This window comes from Ostrinia nubilalis, chromosome 14 (assembly GCF_963855985.1).
Source record: "Ostrinia nubilalis chromosome 14, ilOstNubi1.1, whole genome shotgun sequence".
NCBI lineage: Eukaryota > Metazoa > Arthropoda > Insecta > Lepidoptera > Crambidae > Ostrinia > Ostrinia nubilalis.
In genome coordinates this window covers 5,153,024-5,176,435 of record NC_087101.1, presented here as the reverse complement: position 1 = coordinate 5,176,435, position 23,412 = coordinate 5,153,024, and the positions used below count along the sequence as shown (strand labels likewise).

The 23,412-nt window shown below is 36.1% G+C and overlaps 3 protein-coding genes across 3 annotated transcripts in view; all 3 read left to right on the top strand.

The window, feature by feature from the left end:
- LOC135078011 (fasciculation and elongation protein zeta-2) overlaps positions 1-6,757 on the top strand; it is a 48,208-nt gene extending 41,451 nt beyond the window's left edge. Inside the window, exons 5-7 of the mRNA XM_063972557.1 lie at positions 3,348-3,604; positions 3,987-4,062; positions 4,418-6,757. Coding sequence (XP_063828627.1) covers positions 3,348-3,604; positions 3,987-4,062; positions 4,418-4,500 — 416 coding nt within the window. The 3' untranslated portion in view covers positions 4,501-6,757. The remainder of the gene's footprint in view (positions 1-3,347; positions 3,605-3,986; positions 4,063-4,417) is intronic.
- A 555-nt stretch (positions 6,758-7,312) lies between these two features.
- Positions 7,313-18,802, top strand: LOC135078022 (brachyurin-like). The gene is made up of 5 exons (XM_063972569.1): positions 7,313-7,528; positions 7,959-8,232; positions 11,187-11,285; positions 11,639-11,832; positions 18,694-18,802. The coding sequence occupies exons 1-5, from the start codon at positions 7,313-7,315 to the stop codon at positions 18,799-18,801; spliced, it is 891 nt and encodes a 296-aa protein (XP_063828639.1). The 3' UTR covers position 18,802.
- Positions 18,803-19,366: 564 nt separating this feature from the next.
- On the top strand, positions 19,367-23,237 carry LOC135078013 (brachyurin-like). The gene is made up of 5 exons (XM_063972559.1): positions 19,367-19,613; positions 21,143-21,416; positions 21,812-21,910; positions 22,330-22,523; positions 22,997-23,237. Exons 1-5 carry the CDS (start codon positions 19,395-19,397, stop codon positions 23,099-23,101), a joined length of 891 nt encoding a protein of 296 aa, XP_063828629.1. The 5' UTR covers positions 19,367-19,394; the 3' UTR covers positions 23,102-23,237.
- Positions 23,238-23,412: the final 175 nt, after the last annotated feature.

Below are 23,412 nucleotides of genomic sequence, written 5' to 3'. Positions count from 1 at the left end.
TTTTTGCCGTGAGAATTTCATTATCTCGACGTCAATTTTCTTCGGTGTTAATCAAGGCTGACCTAATATTATATCGCAAGCATCTTTATAACCACGCTTGATTTCTTGTTGATGGCAAAATATGTTGTAGTGCACTGGTTTTACGTGTTTGTTAGTTTATTTTCTAGGCTACATGTTTAAAACAACACAACACTCATTAAAATTTTAATAATCAATACGTATTATATTTTAATAAGGCGAATAATCTGCGTTGGCTCACGCAAATGGCCTAGATTTCGTTTAATTTTATCACTTAATGTCTTAAAAAGTAAATTTTTAGGTTTTCTTCAACTACGCTCAAAAAAGTACACCAGTATCACTAGGTACCTAACCTAGGGAAAACTGATTTATCGTTGTTTAAAACCAAATGAAATCGGTAAAAACGATTCGAAATCGATTGGCATTGAGGGAACATCGCGTTCTCAAACGCTTAATTAATTTAGAGTGACGTTACCCGCACTTCGTGTGCCAGCGCCAGCAGTTAGTACGCAGTACCTACCTACCAGCTGTTACTGCACCAATTTATCGCAGGTCACTCACCCCGGACGCTTCGATTGATCTGCCGCACAATTTATAAACGCAGTAAGTACCACTTACTGCATTTATGATTGTTTTGAATATTCTGAATCCTGACATCGCGATCTATAAGAATCAAAGACCCGTTTTTTTCTATCTATCTTAGAACGGAAGATACATGTTATCATAAACGCAGTAAAGAGCAGATTGTAGGTTTCTTCACATACTATGTTAGCAGTAAGAGCACATAATAACTTAATATTACGTGAATACTAGCGCTTACTTAATTTGCTACACAGTAATAGTGCAGTATGTGCCAATTACATCATTCTTATTATGTTTCTACAATTGTTAAGTTCACCTTGCACATAGTATATGTGCAGTAATTCCACTTAAACACACACTGATATTATGTTTCCATAGGAAAAACAGATGACTCGTACTTAATATTAATGCAGTAATTACAATTATACTGCGTACATACTAAGGATTGTCAGAGTGCTGCCTAGGTGTTAACATGTTATGAACGCAGTGACTGACTCTTACGTTATTGGAAGAAGTTGAAAACCTGTCACAAAAATCTAGCCGAAGACCCAAGAGCTAGATTGACCCGACACTATCCTACCGAAGATATCCCGGACGTGTCTGTACGAGATTAGAATGGCTCTCAAACAGCTGAAAAACAAGGCACCGGGCGATGATGGAATCACGGCTGAGCTTCTGAAAGCAGGCGGAACGCCGGTACTAAAGGCTCTTTAGAAGCTATTCGATTCTGTCATCCTTGAGGGAAAAACGCCCACGGCATGGCACAGAAGTGTGGTGATACTCTTCTTCAAAAAAGGTAACAAAACCTTGTTGAAGAATTTATTTTATACCCATCTCACTTCTGATTCTGTATTTGAGAGCCATCATGAATGGTTTCACGCGACATCTAGCCTCCCGAACAAATCGGTTTCCGATAAGGCTTTAGTATGATAGACCACATACTTATCTATGGCAGAAAACTGAGGAGAATAATTAGCAACTTTGTCTGGCATTTGTGGTCTATGAGAAAGACCTCTCTTCAAGCTACAGTCTCTCCAACGGTGCCAAATTTACTATAGATATAATCGTTGAAGGGCTTGTACGAATAGGCCACAATGTCAGTCCGTCTCCGGGATCAGGACTTCAGTTGCAGCGAGGGGTCAGACAGGGAGATGTCATATTTCTAAAACTGTTCACTACCACTCTGGAAGATGTTTTCAAGCTTCTGGACTGGAGCGGATTGGGCATAAATATCATCAGCGAGTACATCACCCATCTTTGATTCGCGGACGATATCGTAGTCATGGCTGAGAACGTGGAGGATCTAAGCTCAATCCTCGATTGCCTCAATAGAGCCTCTCAACAAATGGGTCTTTAATGGATAAGACAAAAATCATGTCAAATGCCGTGCTGTACCCACTCCTCTGAAGGTTGGAGACACTATAAGTTGTTTGATGGCCGCTGGGGCAGGAAAGTTCTTGAGTGGCGACTATGAGCTGGAAGACGCAGCTTGGGCAAGCCTCACACTAGGTGGACCGATGATCTGGTGAAGGTCGCGTCAGGTGCCTGTATGCGAGCGGCACAGGACCGGTCTTTGTGGAAATCCTTGGGGAAGGCCGTTGTCCAGCATTGGACTTCTTTTGGCTGAAACGAACGACCGAGTCTTTATTTTATTAGATTGGTATATTTAAGATCTAAAAGTGGGTGCCATATCTTAATTTTTGATTTAATAACAAGCGATCACAGCAATTATTTTGTAATACTTGTTTCATTTACCCCTTGGTCATTTGGGAAAGTTCAACATGAAAGCGTTATTGCCTTATGATAAGCGCAGTATAATTGTATTATTACTGCGCATTTAAAGTTTTGATTAATTATTTTGATTCACACTCCCACTCATAAATGCAGTAAGTTGTAAAGATACGGCGCATATATTACGTTGTAAGAACTAAAATTTAAATCTATCATTTAACACATGCACCGTAAGTAACGAAAACTACTGATAAACGCAGTAAGGAACAATCATACTGCATTCATGGGTAGTAAGTATCGAACGAAAACTTAGTTAATCCATAACATAAACAGTTTTTTAATAATTTTAAATACAAAATATTAATTAAAATACAAAAACCTCATATCAAAATAAACTTTGAGTTTAGCTCTATAAGCCCATATATTTTTTTTTACAAATATTTGCGTAATTAATTGTAGACACCCCAAAATAAAATTTCAACTTTGATCGCGTTTTTCTCGAAACTGTTCACGTGTTACTTACTGCGTTTATAAATTGTGCGGCAGTGATTTGCACATCACTTTGTTATCATAAATTTTGTTGCGCTTTGAAATTTTAAAATTAGAACGTTAACGGTTCAAGGAATTCTGGAGGAAATGCCAGCAGGAACTAATTACTGAAACGAGTAAACTGAAAAGAAGTTTATTCGTGCGAATGTTTTTTTTTGTTTAAAGAAAGCGTTAGCGTTCCTCTTGAAAGACTTTTCCTATTTATCTATAAATTTAATATTAACAGAGAGAAAAAGCACATTAATAAGAAGAAAATACCAGTAGTTTTTACCAGAAACGGATTTATTTAGAAAAAGTCGCAACTTTTCATCTTTCTTAGGACGGTTTTAACGATTTTATCCTCTGACATGGCTTAATCAGACCGAAAACTTCACGTTCCAAAACTTAGAAACACATTTTTTCCGAACAGCCATCGTTTGCCTATACAGTCGTCGTCACCATTTCTAACCCAATTTATTAACTTTCAGAGCTTCGCCAACTCTCGCTCGCTCAACTAAACGAGATATTCATGGAGCTAGAAGTCTTGATCCGCGAGTTCTCTGAGACGCTGATCGCGGAGCTGGCTCTCCGAGACGAGCTTGAGTACGAGAAAGAGCTCAAGAACACGTTCATATCTCTGCTGTTGGCTGTGCAGAACAAACGGCGTCAGCACCATATAGAGAAGAAGAAGCGGCCAGGGCCCCCGCGCTCGCCCAACCTCAATGGTAGCAGTTCGGAACCTAAGGTAAGTTAGTCCCACCCAGTTAGTCTCCACTGCAGAAAGAATCACGGCCTTCTTCAATTTTACCAGAGGCAGATGGACAATTTAACCTACACTTCGCACACTGTCCAGACGGATTAGCGAAGCCTGATATTAGCATAGCATTTCGCACTTTATTGTTTCTTTTAACCACAGAAAGTGGGTGTTCCTATTCTGCTCTAAAGTGACCACTCGGTTGTACTAGTTTGAGTGGTACTTATAAAGTCATAACATAAGAGTAATTTGTTTCTTGCAATTAGACTTTTTAAAGCACTTAAATGTTCCAGTTAAATCGTATTTCTACAAAATGTGTTTCTTCAGCTGAAACTATTTTCATAAATTTATAGACGTGTATTTTTATTTTCAGTATTTAACGACTGTGATTCCTTTCCACCTCGACAACGGACCACCAGACAACCAGTCTCTTCAAGTGCTCATCAAGAGTAAGTAACGACTTTTAGCCCACCATTAACTTACTTCAAGCCTGTCTTGCTTTAACGTGCCATTCTTAGGCACGAGGTTGTCCTCATAACTTTTAATTGATAAAACTTAGAATTTGACTCAAAACACATCATTATCTGCTGCATGAAGTTCAAAAATGTATGCTGCTTCATAAGTATAGGTCGCGCAACGAAAGTTGAGGCAAAGGAAATTCAAACTGATGTAATTTATTTGAATTTAGAACACACAAATGAGTCAGAATACGCAAGAGGTCAGCGCGACAAGCTTATACATTTACAAATCTTTCCGAGTGTTGATAACCTTGCTTACTTCAATTTATTGTCTTTTCTTCCACAGTTCTAAAGGCGATCAACGAAGACAGCCCCACCGTGCCGACTCTCCTCACTGACTACATCCTCAAAGTACTCTGTCCTACTTAAACTCCCAGACTCTAGCCAATTTCTTCATTGAACATTTCAATATTGCGCACTAACATCAAATCTAATATCAAAGTCATTTTAAACATAGAAATTATTGAGACGAAATTTTATTTTAGATTTTTTATCATTAAGAAATCGCTTCATAGCTGTTCATGACTATGGGGAGACAGTTTAGTAGTAAACAAATTACAAACAATGAGTTTAAATCTCGTTGTGTCATCGATTCATTCGTTTCTATAAATCGATTAAGTCGATTGAGTTGTAAAATCACGTCAATCATTGTTGAACTTAATCAACCGACACAAATCAATGAGATTCTTGATTCTAAAGCCCGAGTTACATAAGTTGTTGATCATTGCCTCTTAATTCGAGACATTACTTGAGCAAAGGCAATTACTGTTTCTACAATAATGTAATAATTTATTTCTGTCTGATGTAGAACCCCATAGTATAGGTCACGTCACACATTAGTATAAAAATCAAATACACATCTTACAATTAGACAATTGATATTATTACATTTGATATTGTTTTAAAACGTGTTGTTTATGTTGAAATATTTATGTGAAAGTTTGTGATATCTAAGCGTTGTTCTGTCTGTTTAACCAATATTTACTTACATAATGGCGTTGATCAAGATTTTTAATCTTCAGTGATTTTTATAACAGGTAACACCAGATTGTAATTGAAATAGAGAAGTCACGTGACTTATCGTTAACATTTAACGCCATAGCGATTATTTGGAAGAGATGCGTTGTCCCTTCTATAGCACGGAATATTTACAATAACTAGGAGAATAGTCACGAAAACGCTGTTAGATACAATTTTGTTAACCCTGCCATAACTTCTTGACCGCGCGTTTGTAACGAGCTGTCTTTATTAATTACTTTATTTGCATAAATGAACTGTGATATCGTATGGTAGTTAATTAATGCTTCCTTTTAGATTTAAATACGTTATTTTTACTGATATTACATTTATTTAAGTTTATCTGGGATTCATGGTGAGAAGATTATCTTGGTTGGTGTTGAATTTTTAACTAATTCATAATAATGATTCGGTTAAATCAATTTAACCATAAAAGGCAACCTTTCTAACTTTCTGAAACCCTGAATACCAGAATATTTATCATTATTTTTGTCAATTGTCTCTGTTAGAATGTGAGTTCGATAAATAATGTAAATATTAATAAAATTATAATGAAAATGGAATTGTCCTTTCGAATTAAATTTAAATTTTATTTAAGGCAACACCAGCTGCTGCAGAGGCTTGTAAATAGTTTTAATCAGCTTCTAAATTATAGTAGTTTTTATTTATTTTAAATAAGATATTTTAATTTTATACTTCAAAATGATCTGTCTTTTTATTTGTACATCGAATATTTTTGTTTCTTAGTTTTTCATAGTTCTAGCATTGTAGTGAAAACAGCCGGTGAACCAGCTATTATAATATTCCACTTACACAGAAATACATAATTAACATAGTTGTTAACAATTTATATGTAAGTTACATCTAGTCTCAACATCTCTTAGTCATAATTTGTTAATTTAATAATGTCAGTGAAGTTATTATAAGAGAAATATAACCGATTATAATGCATGGTACGTGTAAAATTTTATCTGTTGTGATTTCAAAATTGTTTCAATTGATATTCGGTTCGCTAAATTACTGTGAAGCTTTGTCGCACATTTTGAATTTTATAGTGATGGGACACCTATTTGTTGTGCAAAAATAATAAAATATGGACTGATGGACGAATGGCGATGGCTTGAAGAGAAATATTGTAAGACGTCACACCTTTTCCGTTAGGCAGCTATTATTATCGTTTAATTCAATGAATTTTATTTATTTTCGTATTTATTGGTGATGTTTATTTTATTTTCTTAATGAAAAAAATGGGTAACTTATCCTTATTATTCTACTGCACGAACTAAGTACAGAATGCATATGAAAAGTGTTTTGTGCTTTTGTTGTTAGGAAAAGGTGTGACGTTAAGCCAAAAACGATTCAAATGTAAAAACTAACTGTTGCTAGATTTAAACCCGTATTCTAAAACGACGCTCAAACTTAATTCAAACTCAAGCGTAGATTCAAGGACTGTGATTGGTTATCGCTGAATATTTGGACCAATCGATCTTGAGCATTAATACTTGAGTATCGTTTCATAGTACGGGTCACACCTTGGCGTCCGATCGGTATACTGACGGGCCGTGTGAGGACCGGTACCTGGTTGAAATAAAGGAGCTTGAAAGCGGAATTGCATTTTTATTTTTGACAAAAATATTTGAAGAAACTGAGGATCGATTCCTAGTAAATTCTAATGACTGATGGGGACACTATTAATCAAATAATTTCTTGAAATTATGAAAAGAAGAACATAGTTTTTCTTGCTAATTCTTGCCAAATTCAATCAATCAATGATTATAATAGGTGATTGATACATAGGATATTGCAAGAAAGTAAACCAGTAAGTAGTTATTGTAATTGAGCACAAAATTCTGACAATAACAAGATTACACATTTTCATGGGATATGGGATGCCCAAATAAAATACCTATAGTTTCCGAGTTTTACTACTCCTTAGATAAGACAAGTAGCCTATAAAAGAACTGTTGTATCAAAAATCCTCGACTAAGCATTTGGGTACCAGCACTAACGACCTAATTATTTAATCAAGGACTAGTTAAAGGTCACTTTAATCTATTTTAATAGATACTTTGATGGTTAAGACACAGATAATGATGATAAGCATTGTTATAAAACTGAAACCTTTAAAATTACAGTTTAATAAACTACCAATTTAGTTACAAAGATGTATTTCGGCACCGTGATTTTCGTGGCCATAGTAGCATCAGCCTCCGCATTGCTGGAGGTAACACCTTCTCGGGGTTACCATGAAGCAGTTGGTATACCACTGGCAGCTAGTATTAAAAAGGCCGAGGACGAGGCTTTGGCGAAAGCGTCCGAGGCTGATATACACAAAATCGTCGGTGGAGTTCTGGCACCAGCTAATGAGCACCCGTATTTGGTAAGTTTTTTTAAGGAATTTACAATTTGATATATTATTGTCAAGCGTGGTCAATACCCTTACATTTCATTGCTTTTAAACGATTTGTTGTTTTGCGAAAACCTTTTTCTCTGAACACGACTTGATACAAGCAAGCATTTAAGGTGGTCATTCTGACGACGGAGACGTACCTCCCTAATCATGGTTCATGCACAGTCTTAGATATAACGTTCTTCTCATATCATCTTCTACTCGTAATACGTATTTGAAGGCTTCTATATCTAGGAGATTCATGTGAGCTACCACATGAAAGTAAGTAAAGTGGAGAAGAATACCACATGAGTTCGCCTTTTATGTGTTCTTTTCAATATGCAATTATAACCTATAGGTTTTAAATAGGTAAATAACAACATTTGGCTTACCAAAAGATCGTATGGCTGCTCCTTCACAGGCAGGTCTTCTCATCGACCTGGTAAACACTGCCGGCCAGTCAGTATGCGGGTCATCACTTCTCTCGACCAATCGCCTGGTGACGGCAGCCCACTGCTGGTACGACGGAGTGGGCCAAGCTTGGCGTTTCACGGTGATACTTGGCACCCAGTTCCTCTTCTGGGGAGGACGGCGCATCTCCACTTCTGAAGTCTTCATGCACCCGCAGTGGAACCCTTCAAACTTGAGCAACGATGTTGCCATGATTTATTTGCCTGTCGACATTACGTTTTCTAGTAAGTTATTTTCTTTTAAGGTTTAAGAAATCTACGGTTGCAAAAAAATCTCAGCAAAACTTGATTGAGCCAGCTCATGAAGCCCAATACCTGATTTATGACCACAGTAAAGTTCTGCTGTAGCAAAGTACCGTTGCTTAAATATTGGCTACTGGGGGTAGAAATTATAACTCTGGATTGAAATTTATATAAATAAAATTATCTTTTATCTTTTTCATGTAATTACTTTGTATGTAATGTTGTTGGTACCTATAAATACCGTAAATAAAAAAAAACCGGCCAAGTGCGAGTCGGGCTCGCACACCGAGGGTTCCGCCGTACAAACGTAGCGGTTTACAATTTATGACGTATTAAATCAAATTACTTACTTGATTCCGTTGCGAGTAGTGGCGAATTTCAAAATATGCGGTATGATTATTTTTTATTTATTTATTTTTCCTATATTTGCATTATAGATAGGTACCTACCTCAGCGTTTTGAATTTTTGCGTTGATTTAGAATTTCTCACAGTTTAGAGGCAATTAGATTTAAGAAGTGTTTGATATGAATTTCAACTTTAATATCTCTACGCGTTCATGTGAAAAAGGGTAGGTAGTAAGTTTATAATTATTAAAAAAATATTTTATGTCATGTAAGCAAAAATAATATTTTAAATTTTATATAACTTCAAAGGACAATGGGCAAAATGGTACCCGGCTCCAATAGATATGCTTCTAGTGTCATTTGAAAGGTCTTACCAAGACGAACAACTTTTACTATGACCACCAGCCTCAGATCTGGTTGTGTTCAAAGATAAACATACTTTTTTGCAGAATGGTACCCGGCTCCAATAGTTATGTTTGTAGTGTCATTTGAAAGGTCTTACCAAGACGAACAACTTTTACTATGGCCACCAGCCTCAGATCTGGTTGCGTTCGAAGATAAACATACTTTTTGTCCATAGTATGGTACTTACGTTATGCGAGGCATGAAGGGTTTACTTGCTCCTGCATCCTTCCTTAACTCTATAATTATTTATAGGGATAATTGTGAAATAAATATTTTTATTTGAAGAAACCCTTATTAATAAAAAGTTACACCTAGGATGAACCATGGATTAAAATGACATTTCCATACCAAATGACAATTTAAGCCAGAGTTCAACTAGGGTGTAACTTAATTTTATTAATAAAGGGGTTAGAATTTTATTACTTCTTAAGGATTTTATTATGGGTTGCTAAAGTGAATAAACCCACAAGACCCAATAAGTCCACCCACAAGATGTACCGACGACCTCATAAAAGTAAAGGGAATACGCTGGATGCAGGCTGCAACCAACCGGCCATTGTGGAAATCATTGGAGGAGGCCTATTGTTCAACTGGACGTGCTATGGCTAAAATGATCATGATGATGATGATGAAAAAGAATCAAGGGCTAATAGCTTGGGTAGTTCGTCGTAGGTATAATCCTTTCCTTTTCAATGCTTCTTTTAGTTATATTAATAGATTGTAGTCATAGTACATACTCATATACATGGATGATTGTGTTATACTTTCTTATAATACTTACTGGAATTACTGCTTTCAAAACGTGAATTAGAACTGGCCCCATAGCAGATATTTTCCTACATCTAAAGGCCTTTTGAAATATATATTGGTTATGGCTATTGGAGCGGGTACCACTTTCCATACATTTGTGCCCATCATCCTTTATCATTTTCGCAATTTTTCCTTTATCTGTACTATATAACGTTGCTTCGTGCCGAATTTCAAGATTCTGAGTTCACAGGAAGTACCTTGTAGGTTTTGATTCCCTAGCGTGTGACGGAAATTCGTCTAAGGTGTCGGTATAAACTGCTGTATCTTTTGATCGCGTTAACTTAGAAGTTTGATTTTTTTACTTCTTAAAGGGACAATAGATCTAGGTATTTGGTATAAATTTCAATTTGATACCTTTATTCGTTCGTGAGAAATAAGGTAGTAAGTTTCATTTTATTAAAATATTTTTATTATATTATATAACAAAAAAAATGAAATTTTCGCAATTTTTCCTATATTTGCATTATATGACAATGCTTTATGCCCAATTTCAAGATTCTGAGTTTACGGGAAGTATCCTGTAGGTTTTGATTCCTTTGCGAGTGTCGAAAATTTGTTGAAAATATCGACATAATCGGCTGTATCTTTTGATTGGCTTGGCTTAGAAGTTTGATATTTTCACAGCTTAAAGGGACAATAGACCTGAGTGTTTCATGTGAATTTCAGCTTGATACGTTCACGCGTTCTTGAGATAAAGGGTCTTGACAGACGGACGGACGGACAACAAAGTGATCCTATAAGGGTTCCGTTTTTTCCTTATGAGGTACGGAACCCTAAAAATAAAATAAAATAACTTAAAAGTATAATAATATAAAAGTAATGTGTAGTGAATTAAAAATGACCTTATAAAACAAACAAAACAGTATTTTTAAGTTTATTTAGGGCATAGGTATTATTAATTTTACGAGTATTATTTGATTTAATAGTATGTTGTAAACTACACTGATTTATTACATTATGAGGTTTCTGATAAAGAGGATTACGAATAAGATAAATACGTTAATAACGATTGTGGTCACTGATATTATGTAGATAAATTATAATGAATAAATATTGATATGTTTAGTGTTTACCTATATGTAGATTATAGCTATTTTGAAAAATTTTACACTTACGTCCAAGTAAATAACTGTCGCGTCGTGGCACAGTAACTTACGCCCGTTTTCACAAACATTACTATGAGGTCTCACAGTGCGCGTGGACGCACAGGGTGACACACGAACCAATCACAGAGCTCTAATCAACGCTGTGGGTTCGATTTGCTGCTTCACTTAAGCAAGCATCGTTTGTGAATACGGGCGTTACCTACCTTGATATGCCTTGATGTACCGTCGGCCGCACTTAGACACTGCCTAAGTTTTAGTTCCTTTTACCAGACAACATCCAGCCCATTCCTCTGCCCGACGCTTCCCAGCTCAGGAATACATACACTGGGCAGTGGGCAGTCGCGGCAGGCTTTGGGAGAACCAGTGATAGTAAGTCTTACTTCAGTATTGTCTGAATATCCCTTTCAGAGCATAGTATCAGGCAGGACTCGTTATGATTTACTGAGCAGGAAACCTCGAAGAACTTTAGAATTCAGTAGGGTTTAGATTTAGAATTCAATAGTTCAATTTTGACACAAGACCAACTCAGCAAAAAAAAAAAAAATAATTTTAATAAAGTCCCTGATAGCAGGATCTTAAACCTGTCAGACTTAACATACTTTCCGTTTTATAATCCTTGGATAAAGATAATTATCTTGGAGAAAAAAAACCCATCCCTGTCAAGTTCTTTACTATCTAAACAGGATGAAACTGATAATTCTAAAAGTGATAATTAAATACAGGCCAAGTAGGTGCGTCGTCTGTCATCAGCCACGTGACCCTGCAAGTCATCTCCGAGACCCAATGTCGTGTGGTCTTCGGGGAAGGCTTCGTATTCCCCAGCACTCTTTGCACCAGCGGGATTGGAGGCGTCGGGTTATGCGGTGGGGACTCCGGAGGCCCTCTCGTTGTTACGCAAGATGGACAGAAGCACTTGGTGAGTCCACTTTAGCTTTACCCGGTTCTTTGCCAAGAATGAAGAAGAATTCACTCGATAAAAGAGGGAATTCTTGACCCTGCAAATCATTTCCGAGAGTCAGTGTCGTCTGGTCTTCGGGGAAGGCTTCGTGTTCCCCAGCACTCTTTGCACCAGCGGGATTGGAGGCATCGATTTATGCGGCGGAGACTCAGAAGCACTTGGTGAGCCCACTTCGGCTTTAGTTCTTTGAAAAATTTGGCAGATCCCGATTTTTCCAGCTTCTCTCTTGTTCCTAATTTCCATTTCATCTATTGATCCCGCACTACACACACAAGTTGGGCGCCAATAAAGCTTATTAAATTAATTACTGGAACCTGCAACGAATTAACAATTAAGTCATTAATAGACTATTTAATTTTTGCCTTCTTCCATTAATTTACGACTTATCGCCGTTGGAAATTAATAAAATAATTTTATAACTTTTTTCAGATCGGCATCAGCTCGTTTGTAGCCAGCGCTGGCTGCCAGCTTGGATTCCCTTCGGCCTTCGCAAGGGTCACCAGCTTCGTAGACTTTATCAACCAACATAGTTGAATAAACGATTATTACTGTGATAAATTCGAACTGTTTCATTTTTAACCTTTAAAAGATATGATATATCAAGCAAGATCGATTTATTCTATAAATAATACTGACTGATCTTTTGTTGTCATAATCATAATTGACACGGTTATAATCGAATTATTTCTAAAGAAGCATATTAAAAATATCAAAACAAATTATTATTTCGAGTCTAGACTAGACTGGCGAGAACGAATTGGGTATATTGGATACGATAATTGCGATTAAGTGAGATTAACCATTAAGAGATTAAAAAAACTAAGTGATCTCACTCGATTATTTCTAAACTATAGGTACAAGATATCGATAAACTGGTTACTGATCCTGCAAGTGCTTCACCAGATCTATCCAACGGTACCAATAATAGGTTACAAAATAAACTGGATCTATCCGAAAATTCAATGTCTCCAGCTTCCATACATTTAGTAAAACCTCTTAATATTTAAAATTATACACGATATCCAAAACTGATTACAGATCCTGAAAGTGCTTCACGAGCTTTATCCAATAGTTTCAATAATAATTTACAAAATAACTGGATCTATCCGAAAATTCAATGTTTCCAACTTCCATACATTTAGTACTGCCACAGTCATGGCACTCATGTCTTGATAATATTATAGCAAGTAAAACTGACTGACTGACGGCCGAATACTGAAACGCCATTTAAATATTTGACGGCTTCTCAAATAGTTAAGCAGCTCCTAAACTTACATTTCGCATACTCAAAACAATATCTGAGCAGTTCTCAATTTTTAAGCACCTCTCAAATTAAGTTGCACTCAAACGCCACTTAAATGAATTTTCGCATACTGAAACGCCATTCAACGCTAAGCACTACTCAAACAACTGTCAAATCGTCTTAAGCAGCTGTTAAATTTGAGAGTGCTTGCGCGGTATCTTAAATCCTATTGTTATACCTAAAACGACCTAAATAGTGGTAAATAATGTGTGTCATCGTTATCATTTCTTTCGAGCCTCGAGGAAATACCTAGATCTAATCGCAGGAACGCAATAAGGCTGAACGCTATTGAAAAATATTATTATAATGACAAGCAATTCCGAGCGAGGTTCCGCGTCTCTAAAGAAACGGTGTTGTTTCTGGATTCATAATTTGGAAGCTCTTTGAAACCCCTCACCAAATGCCATACAACCAGTGGACCAAATACTTATTATAACCCTACTGTTCTACGCAACGGGAAGTTATGAACGTGTACTAGGTGATATCTTCCACATCTAACAGCCAACTGTGCATCGTATAGTGCACGAAGTAACAACCAAAATAGCTGCTATGAAATCGCTTTACATAAACATGCCTATTTCTGAGGATTAAGGGGACATCGCATAGCAGCATTTCCAAGAGTTGTTGATTTGTCAATTTGATGCTCTGTCAGTCAACGATGATAAATGTCAATTGTGGTTACGTTTCGGTCCACGATCGCCACATAATAGATTTCAACAATAAAAAGTATCATATTTAAAATTATTTTTTTAATTAAATAAAAATGCAAGCATTATTATTTTTATATGATAAAACGAGATATGTATATAATAGAAACTAAAAATAAACTGTTCTATGTTAAGTTGATTGAGTATATTTCCATAAAAGACAATACATAACCAAACGATTCTGCGTGTAATGGATAAAAGACGTAAAGTTATCATTTGTGTAAATGAAAACATACTTTTTTTGGTAAATGTTGCCATTATGTAAACATTTGAGAGCTGCTTAGCTGATCACGGCTTCAAATCCGTTGAGTAGCGTTTGAGAATACCATTTAAAATTGAAGGATACTTAAATTTAGGAGCCCGTCAGCTGAGTGACAGATTTGAGTAGTGTTTCAGTATTCGGCCGTGACTGACTGACATATCAACGCACAGCCTAAACGGCTAAACGTAGGCACTTGAAATTTGGAAAGGACGTAGCTTAGGCTTAGGTACCGTAGAGGTGCACTAAGAAAGGAATTCCCGAAATTCCCACGGGAACGGGAATTAGCGGGAAAATCCTTTTGTATGAAAAATCTAAGCCGCTTAAGTAAGTTAGACGCTTGAAATTTGGCATGCAGGTACCTTAGTAAACTTAAAGCTTAGTTACAACAGGATATTGCAAAATTCCCACGGGAACGGGAGTTAGCGGGAAAAACATTTGTATTAAAAATCTAAACCGCGTATGAAGGGGGTACGGGATCCATCTCGAATAATAACCACAAACATCATGCAAGCGCCATTTGTTGGTGAGTGTATATGCAGTCTCCAATAGATGGCACTGTGCTCCTTTAGATCGCGGTATCATTTGATTTTTTCCCGACTTTGAAGACAAACGAAGATTTTTCACCAAGTAGCAAATACTTTACAACGTTATTTACCTATTTTATTATTTTTGAAAACGTTCACTTCTTTACAAGTGGACGTTACGTGATTACTATAGTCCCAGGATTCTGAAACGACAAGTGGCAAAATCTTGAACTAAACCTATTACTGACAGCGGCGACCTCATCTTACTTACTATCTTCTATAGCCTGACCAGGAACATAAAAACCCTGGCATAGAGGCGCTTCAATTGCATTTGATAGTGCAACACTGAGTACAGTCGTATATGTGTTGAATTAATAGGCTAAATTTATGTATCAGGATTCAGGATTACGGGCTAATTTGATATTTTCATAAATTAACGAAAAATATTATTGAGTATTTCTCAAAAAAAATGTACATTTTGAAAAAAAAAAGTGTGCTTTGAAACAGTTCAAAAGTTTTATATTTATAAATCATCACACAATAAAAACACACACACAATTTTGAAGGATGACTATTAATCTTTAAGATAACGAAGAATTATAGCTATAATCCTGCTTATTACCAAATATTTAGATATTTTAAAAATAGTCCTTTTTTACCTTTCATACAAAAACCTGTTTGCCACCCTAGCTTTTTCATGTATTTTTGTTTCATAAAATGCGATACGTAACTAAATTATTGTAAATTTCTTTGTATTATCGTTCTACAGTAATCGCAGTTTCTGTATCAAATTGATTTTCTATGGGGTGTCATAATGAATTGGCAATTTAAAGCAAAAAAACAAAATGAGTCGCTCTCATTTACTATTTCGTTATTTACTCTTTAGTTACGATTTATTTCTACTTTCCCATGGTTTCTGAACAATACCGTATTTATTTTACACGGACCACAATAGCTGCACTCTGAATGGCTGTTGGCCTGACGTCTCCGCCATAACATCTATCGCGAAAATTAGTGAAAACGTGTGTGTTTTGTGGGATTACTTTTTCGTAACAGGCAGTAAAATCAGCGATTTTATATAGAACGGTAAGTCTTCATTTAACCATTTTTTGTAAACCGTGTGGTACGAACATTTAGTAAGCTTTTATATTGGCTGTAACAAATTTTATCAAAAAAATACTTGTTTCTGATCTCATTTTGTCTAATATTTCGTTACGTTTTTTACGAATTTCGTTACGTTACGAAAAAGTACAACATAATGCTGAGTGTATACTGTTATTACCTGACTAAGCATAGTAATATTCACTACTTAATTTATTTCAAAAAATATAGAGCGTTAATAACAAAAGGATTGGATACTATCTGCTTTACAGAAGTGCCACCAGCAAAAAATTATCAAATCATTTAGATTACGTTTTTATGTGATTACTTCTTTTGTTTTTTTAGGAATGCCGCCAAAAACCAATGCCGAAAGGCAAAAAGCTTACAGAGAACGACTCAAAATGGATAAACATGATGGAACAAAAATAATTTTATTAAAATTGTATGAATGATTACTCCCTTATTTTATTTCTAACCCCTTAATATTACCCCGTATTTGGGTGCATACTTACAAATATTTCGAATTGAATAAATGAAGAGCATTCACAATATTTCGCCAATGTATAACAAGCCTTATGGCCTTACTATTTCGTTACTACCGTTTCGTTACGTACTTACATTTTTTTTGAGAAATACTCTATTAAAGGTAACCTGGTTTAAATAAATTAAATGAAACCATCAATCGAGCTAGTAGGATTTATTTTATTATTCATCAATAATCAAATTCAGAACTTGAATATTCAACTGCAATGTCTGCTAATGAACGCTTCAAACTCGGTACTTCTTTCCCAATTCCATAAAATTCAAAACTTAGAAAGTGACAAAAAACTTTAAAATAGGTAGTTGAAACAGACTACAGCTAATTTTCATAGTGGACTGTACTATACGATAAACATGTCAGTCAATTTGACAACCTTTGTCGGAAACATTATTCAATGAAAATATTGTCCGAACCCTTAGTATTTCTCTTCGACAAATACATTAACACATCGTGAACCACTTTTCTTTCACGACTATAAAAATATTTTAGCAATTTAATTCACAAAATCAATTGCACACATTTAAAATAAAGTTTGTTTACACTTTGACAACAATAGACTGACATGCAAGGTGACATGTCAATGAAGTTTTCAGTTACTGTTGCCATTAAAAGAAATTAGTACCATTAGTTTTCCGCAACATGGCGAGGGTTTTTATGTTCCTGGTCAGGCTATAATATTATTATAAATGCGAATGTTTGGATGTCTGGGTGTTTGTTACTCTTTCACGCAAAAACTACGAAACAGATTTTGATGAAACTTTACAAGTTTACAGAATTATTGTTTCAGTCAACGAAATAACGAATCACATGAATTTCATTCATTCATTCGAGTTCGAGCGAAGTCCGTGAGCACAGCTCTACCAAGCGACAGAGCGAGTAAGAAGGAATGATTTGATCATGTGCGTGTTAGAAAAGGACGAGAAGTGTGATGACGGACGAAATTGGGCATTTTAAATATGAACTTTGAGCTCAAGGTGTAAGGTTTAGATTTCCTTGTCATGATTCGTATGATTTCATTAGATAGCAGGCAGATGAAATGAATGATTTTTCATTAGCAGTCGCGCGGTTATTGATTGTTGCATACCTACATACTGTGCTGTGAAACTGTTTGTTTTTTGTTGTGCGACATAAAATGAAACCGATATTGTTACATTTCATATTTAGCTAATTAGCAATCGTTCATCATACTTCATTAAAAGTAGCACATTATATGAAAGAGCTACATTATAACACTGCGAATAAAAATCATTGCCTGTGAAATTTCGCATGTGAAATCATATGAACAAAAATCATCATTTCATAGAATGAAAATGAATGAATAATAACAATCATTTCCATGCCTATTTATAACCCAGAATAACATTATAGGCTATAATTTAAGACGATCTGTGACAAACTAAATTTCACGCGGGTGAAGCCGCGGGCAATAGCTAGTTTTTCATACCATACAATTTCCTGTACATAATTAAAATAATTTAAGATTTCATGGTTTTCCTTTAATTTGATTTATCAAGTTTGTTTGAGAGATTTCATCCTTATACTTAACCCTAACGATCTATGCAATAAAAATACAGGGTGTAATTTTTAACAGATTTTAGTTGATTCGATTCCCGGGTGTAGCAAGCAATTTTTTGGAAATCTTTGAATGCAGTTCTATTTATTTTCAAAAATAAAGGAATGTTTTCTTTGAGTAAAATTTTCTATCTACAGTATGAAGAGTACTTTCCCTTCAGGTGGCATTACAAAATTCCACCCTGTATATGTAGATTAGATGGACATTATAATCTATTTACTAAAGGACGTACGTGAATGATAACGTACAGGGACTGGGGAGAATGGCGAGAGGAAAGACCAAATCTTCCATTTGCCTCCGGTAAGTAAATTGAAGAGGATCGGTTACTGCAATGGGGACCAAATTACCTGATGATATAGAATCAAGCTGCTCAACCCCAGGCGCGGGCCACAGTGTAATTTTATGTGACTCGCGCCAGTATGGTTTGATCTTATTGAGTTTTTATTGCGCTTGTCCTGAGAGTAAGGCCCAGAACAGACGGTGAAACGCAACTGCAACGAAACTGCAACTTTGTGATGATTCTGATGAATGAAACTGAAACTGAAAGTTTCAAACTGGTCGCGTCATGTGTGGTCTCTCAACGGACGCTATGGCAGAAACTTGATGCAACTCAAAAGTAACTAGCAGTTGCAGTTTCGTTGCAGTTGCGTTTCACCGTCTGTTCTGGGCCTAACTGAAATAGGAAATGTAAGTGGCCCGTCGTTAACGACTGAATCAAACGTTTGGCCCGACGTTTCAAAAGGTTGAGCAGCCTTGATAAGTAGATGATGGTAGTTGAAATTCACTAAGAAGGTTTCTTTGTCCACAGATCGGCATCAGCTCCTTCGTAGCAGCAAACAACTGCCAGGGCGGTCACCCATCAGCTTTCGCGCGCGTCACCAGCTTCATGAACTTCATCCAGCAGAACTTGTGGTGAACTGAACTGCTAAGAAAATAAACAATAGGTTTAAAATGTAAATATTAATTGTAAGAATTAAAATTTTAGAAAATTAGAGATACGATTGAAGATAATAATTAAAAATAAAACATTCTTAATCCTCACTATAATAATAATGATAAAGCTGTATCAATTTGTTTTATTGTTAGAACCGTTTAAGGCTAAGGTGTCTCAGCTTTTACATTGTTTCAATTTATTTAGGTACACTACACGTGATTTTAGCAAGTGAAGAAAACCGTAACAGCATAAGAAAATGAACCACAAATTATCATGCACTTTCATCATGGCAGTAGTTTTATGGGTTTATCCAGTAGGTTATCTTTAAATTATTATATTGCGATTGATAGATTTGTGTGTATGTGATAGGTACATAATCTAAAAAGATCCTTAAAAGTAAATCAATCAAAAAAGACTTAAAATTCTGATCTATCGCATAACACTTGTGGGTATAATACTGTATTCTTAGACACGTATTATACTGAAATTTTAAAACGGATTAAGAAGATAACGCCGAATTATAAATATGGATTTCACTATTCTAACTTGGCAAATCATTGGTGACTGTAGTCGAAATGCGTCTTATTTTGGTTGTCGTTGTCGCATTGGTTGTTTCTGCTTCTGCCTTCGTGGAAGTGTTTGGTCCTCGGGGGTACCATGAGGAGATTGGGATCCCTCTGGCTACGGCCTTGAAGGAGGCTGAGGAGCAGATGATAGCGAGCATGGCGCGGCAAAACTTCGACAACAGGGTCGTAGGCGGAGTCATCGCGCCCGCTAACTCCCACCCCTATTTGGTAAATAGTTGAATTTTACATGATAAAGCAATTAATTTATGATTTATATCACTAACAAGGCTTTTAAAACTAATAAAAACATTTGTAAATCAGATTGTTTTCTTGAAAGCTTTCTTTAACTTCCATTCGATTGACCTTGATCTTGTCTAATAGGACTTGGACATTCGGAAACACGCTGATTGTTTTGGCAACTTCTTTTAAAAATGTTAATCGTTTAAATTATGTCGATATTTATCTAGTTATCTGGGAAACCGAAATTTTTCAGACCAAAGTTATTAATATTAGGGAGAGGGGGGCAGCTTTGGACAGGGGCAGCTTAGAACAAATGAATTTAAAAATCACTGGTTTAGGCTACAATGGTATAAATCATAATTTATATTGCCAGCACTGATGCGCATAGCTGTCACATCTCATTTTTAATATTTAACTGTAGGTTAACCGGTAAAAGTGCTTTTTTGTTTTTGACTACCAGTTTCGCACTTTTTTATTTTGGTTCTAAGGTTTTTGTGGACGTAGTTTTATAAAATAGTGAGTGGTTTGTTTACTATATGGAAGTTTAAATAGTTTCAATGAATATTTGAGAAGAAATTGCAACATAAAAGTATGTTCCGTTATGAAATTTATGTTTTTTTCTGGAAATATACCCATGGGGCAGCTTTGAACGAAATGGCTGGGGCACCTTTGAACTTTATCAATTTTCTTTTTTCAGTGGTATTATGAAACTTTAAGTTTTCTAATACTTCGTAGAAGGTTCTTACATAAAAAATAAGCAGATTGCTTTACTGTAACAGATAAAATTTCAAGCTGGGTGAAGTCCGGGCAAAAGCTAGTTTTAGTAGTTGATTGATATTTTTAAATTTATGCAGTTTTGTCTTTGATGTGTCATTAAACAGAAAGTTTATTAGTATTTAGTTAATTGATATATCTTATATTTACTTTTTTTAATAATATCCCTAAGTTTTGGGTTACTTTGTACAGAGTGATTTAAAATAAAATAAACATGTTAAATTGATCCCAAATGACACTGATCATTTAGAATTTTGTTTACTAATTATTTAAAAAATACACTTCATAAATATTCAGTTTTATTTCATTGAAAAAAATACTAATTCAAAACTGCCCCAGGCGTGTTCAAGGCTGCCCCGACTACGGGGCAGTTTTGAACATTTACAGGTCTGTGCAAAAATCTAAATATCTTAATAAGCGTTCATGAACAATTAAGAAGAACATCATTATTTTGTTGTGTGATAACCATGACCTCTATCTAGGAAGAAAAAATTAATGAAATCAGTCAAATTTAGAAGATATTTAATAAACTATGAAAATTGTTCAAAGCTGCCCCCCTCTCCCTATACGTGAAGTGAAGTGATTGTCTTTTCCAAATATCGTGTCCTCCACGCAATGGAGACTAAATGCCCTAATGATGACGATGATACATTATCATCGTCATCATTAGGGCACCTACGCGTAAATATTGTTGGTGTCTGTCCAGTAATTGATCTGTAGTGTTTGTATACAAATACTTTCAGGGTGGCTTGCTGATCAACTTCGTCAACATCGCCGGTACATCAGTATGTGGCTCCTCCCTGCTGTCCCCCACCCGGCTGGTGACCGCCGCCCACTGCTGGTTCGACGGGAGCAACCAGGCCAGCATGTTTACCGTCGTCCTGGGCACCCAGATGCTGTGGGCGGGAGGCCAGCGCATCACGACTTCCAACGTCATCATGCACCCTCAGTGGAACCCGTGGAACTTGTCTAATGATGTTGCCATGATCTATCTGCCCTTCGGAGTCACGTTCACAAGTAAGTGCCTTACTTGCAGATTCACTGGAGATACGAAATGTTTTTGTTTCATTTCTGTTGAAAGACTATCTATGAGAGGAAACTACTACTAACTATTCTATGAAAGAATATTCTAAGATCAGGTATCTCATCTACTGTTGATGCAGGCATCGAAGGAATTTCTTGGGAGAGGCCTTTTTCCAGCAATAGACGTCAATTGGTTGAAAGTTCTACTCGTATGTGAATCTAGTTTAAAGAGTATCGTAAGTAGGTACTATTACCGAAAAGTGTTGATCTAATTATTGAAGTTTTTCATGTTAATTCATCTAAATCTACATACATCTTTTCGGAAAATATGAATTTCAAGATTAATAAGCAGTGAAGCAACACGCTTAATTTATTCCTAATATTTTCAGCGACCATCCAGCCAATCGCATTGCCGAACAACTGGGAGCTGTCCCAGACCTTTGTCGGGGAGTGGGCGGTGGCCGCAGGATACGGCAAGACCAGTGACAGTAAGTTTAAAGTAACTCTATGATATTGAACACGTTTTCCTAATAATTCATTTTGAACTTCAAGCCTCTACTAATTTGTGACAAATTGAAGTGATACCTTCTTCAAGTTATTATATCTATCTATAGTCGTCGTGTGTATCGTTGATGATCTAAATAAATAAACATAAAAAGTGCCATCGACCGTACTCTGGTAAACGGAGTAACCACCAACCAAAATTTTTTTACAGACACCAAAACAAAAGTAAAACATAAGATATACCACTTCTTCCCATTAAAGTTCCCCCTTGAGCTTGATTACCCTTAGGTATTTGAAGACTTCCTGTTCCTTTACGATTGCCCATGGAGAATAGTGGCATACTTTAAATACTTAACCAAAAATCTCCATTCTTCACTTAGTTACCATTGACTAATAACTGCAGGTCAGGTGGGCGCATCCGCGGTGGTCAGCCACGTCAGCCTGCAGGTGATCACGGTGCAGGCGTGCCGTAACGTTTTCGGATCCACCTTCGTCTTCGATAGCACCCTCTGCACCAGCGGCGCTGGTTTCGTCGGCGTCTGTGGTGGAGACTCCGGTGGACCTCTGTTCGTGGAGAGGAGCGGGCAGAAACTTTTGGTAAGTTTTGAGAGAACCAAATAAAAACTATCTCCTAGGAACAGGGCCAGTGATACTCTTGTGTCTTGGATCTTGGTTCTGCAACGTCCAGTAAAGATCTTTAATAAGTCCAGTAGGAGTAATTTGTTAGGAACATTGAGGCTAGGTCCCAAAATTATTTTTGCACGAACTTCTGCATTGCTGTAAAAAATCGAAGTCATACATTTACTTAAAATCTTGGGATGATTTGGTACAGCGACTGCTGTGATTTTGGTCCGCTACAGAAAAAAAGGAACATCAAACTTGTGTATAATCCAAAACAAATTAAAATTTCGATTGTAATTATAGAAATAAAACATACCTACGTACCTATAAAGCCGCGTTATATCTACATGATTAAGTAATTATATAGACTTTTATCATTATCGCACGATTAGACGCCTGCTTGATTAGAATTGTTTTGTTTGAATCTTAAACTAATTTTATATCCACAGATCGGCATCAGCTCGTTCGTAGCTGCCAACAACTGCCAGGGCGGTCACCCATCCGCTTTCGCGCGCGTCACCAGCTTCATCAACTTCATACGTCAGCACATGTAGTAATAGAACAAGAGAAGTTAAAAGATATCCCAAAACCACCTCTATGTTTTGTAGACATCTGACAAAATATCCACCTGTATTGAAAATTGTAAATATAAGTTAGGCCAATAATAAATTATACGTTTTTGTTTTGAAATTATTTTTTCATTTGTTTTTTATCTCTACCATAGCAAATGCACAGTACCTACCTACTTACTACACTATAGGCACCCATCCAAAGTGAATAGTATAACATTGGTAAAATTTAGTTATTTAAAAAGATGGAAATAGAAGTTAGATATCAGTTAGATTTTCCCTTTGAAGTGAGGTTC

What these genes read in the sequence shown, in the direction of transcription:
- LOC135078013 (XM_063972559.1), top strand. Translation starts at nt 19,395, where the DNA reads ATGCGTCTTATTTTGGTTGTCGTTGTCGCATTGGTTGTTTCTGCTTCT. An exon ending in CTAACTCCCACCCCTATTTG is followed by an intron (nt 19,614 to 21,142) that starts GTAAATAGTTGA and finishes AAATACTTTCAG; the next exon opens with GGTGGCTTGCTGATCAACTT. An exon ending in CTTCGGAGTCACGTTCACAA is followed by an intron (nt 21,417 to 21,811) that starts GTAAGTGCCTTA and finishes TAATATTTTCAG; the next exon opens with CGACCATCCAGCCAATCGCA.
- LOC135078022 (XM_063972569.1), top strand. Translation starts at nt 7,313, where the DNA reads ATGTATTTCGGCACCGTGATTTTCGTGGCCATAGTAGCATCAGCCTCC. An exon ending in TGTCGACATTACGTTTTCTA is followed by an intron (nt 8,233 to 11,186) that starts GTAAGTTATTTT and finishes TCCTTTTACCAG; the next exon opens with ACAACATCCAGCCCATTCCT. An exon ending in CTTTGGGAGAACCAGTGATA is followed by an intron (nt 11,286 to 11,638) that starts GTAAGTCTTACT and finishes AATTAAATACAG; the next exon opens with GCCAAGTAGGTGCGTCGTCT.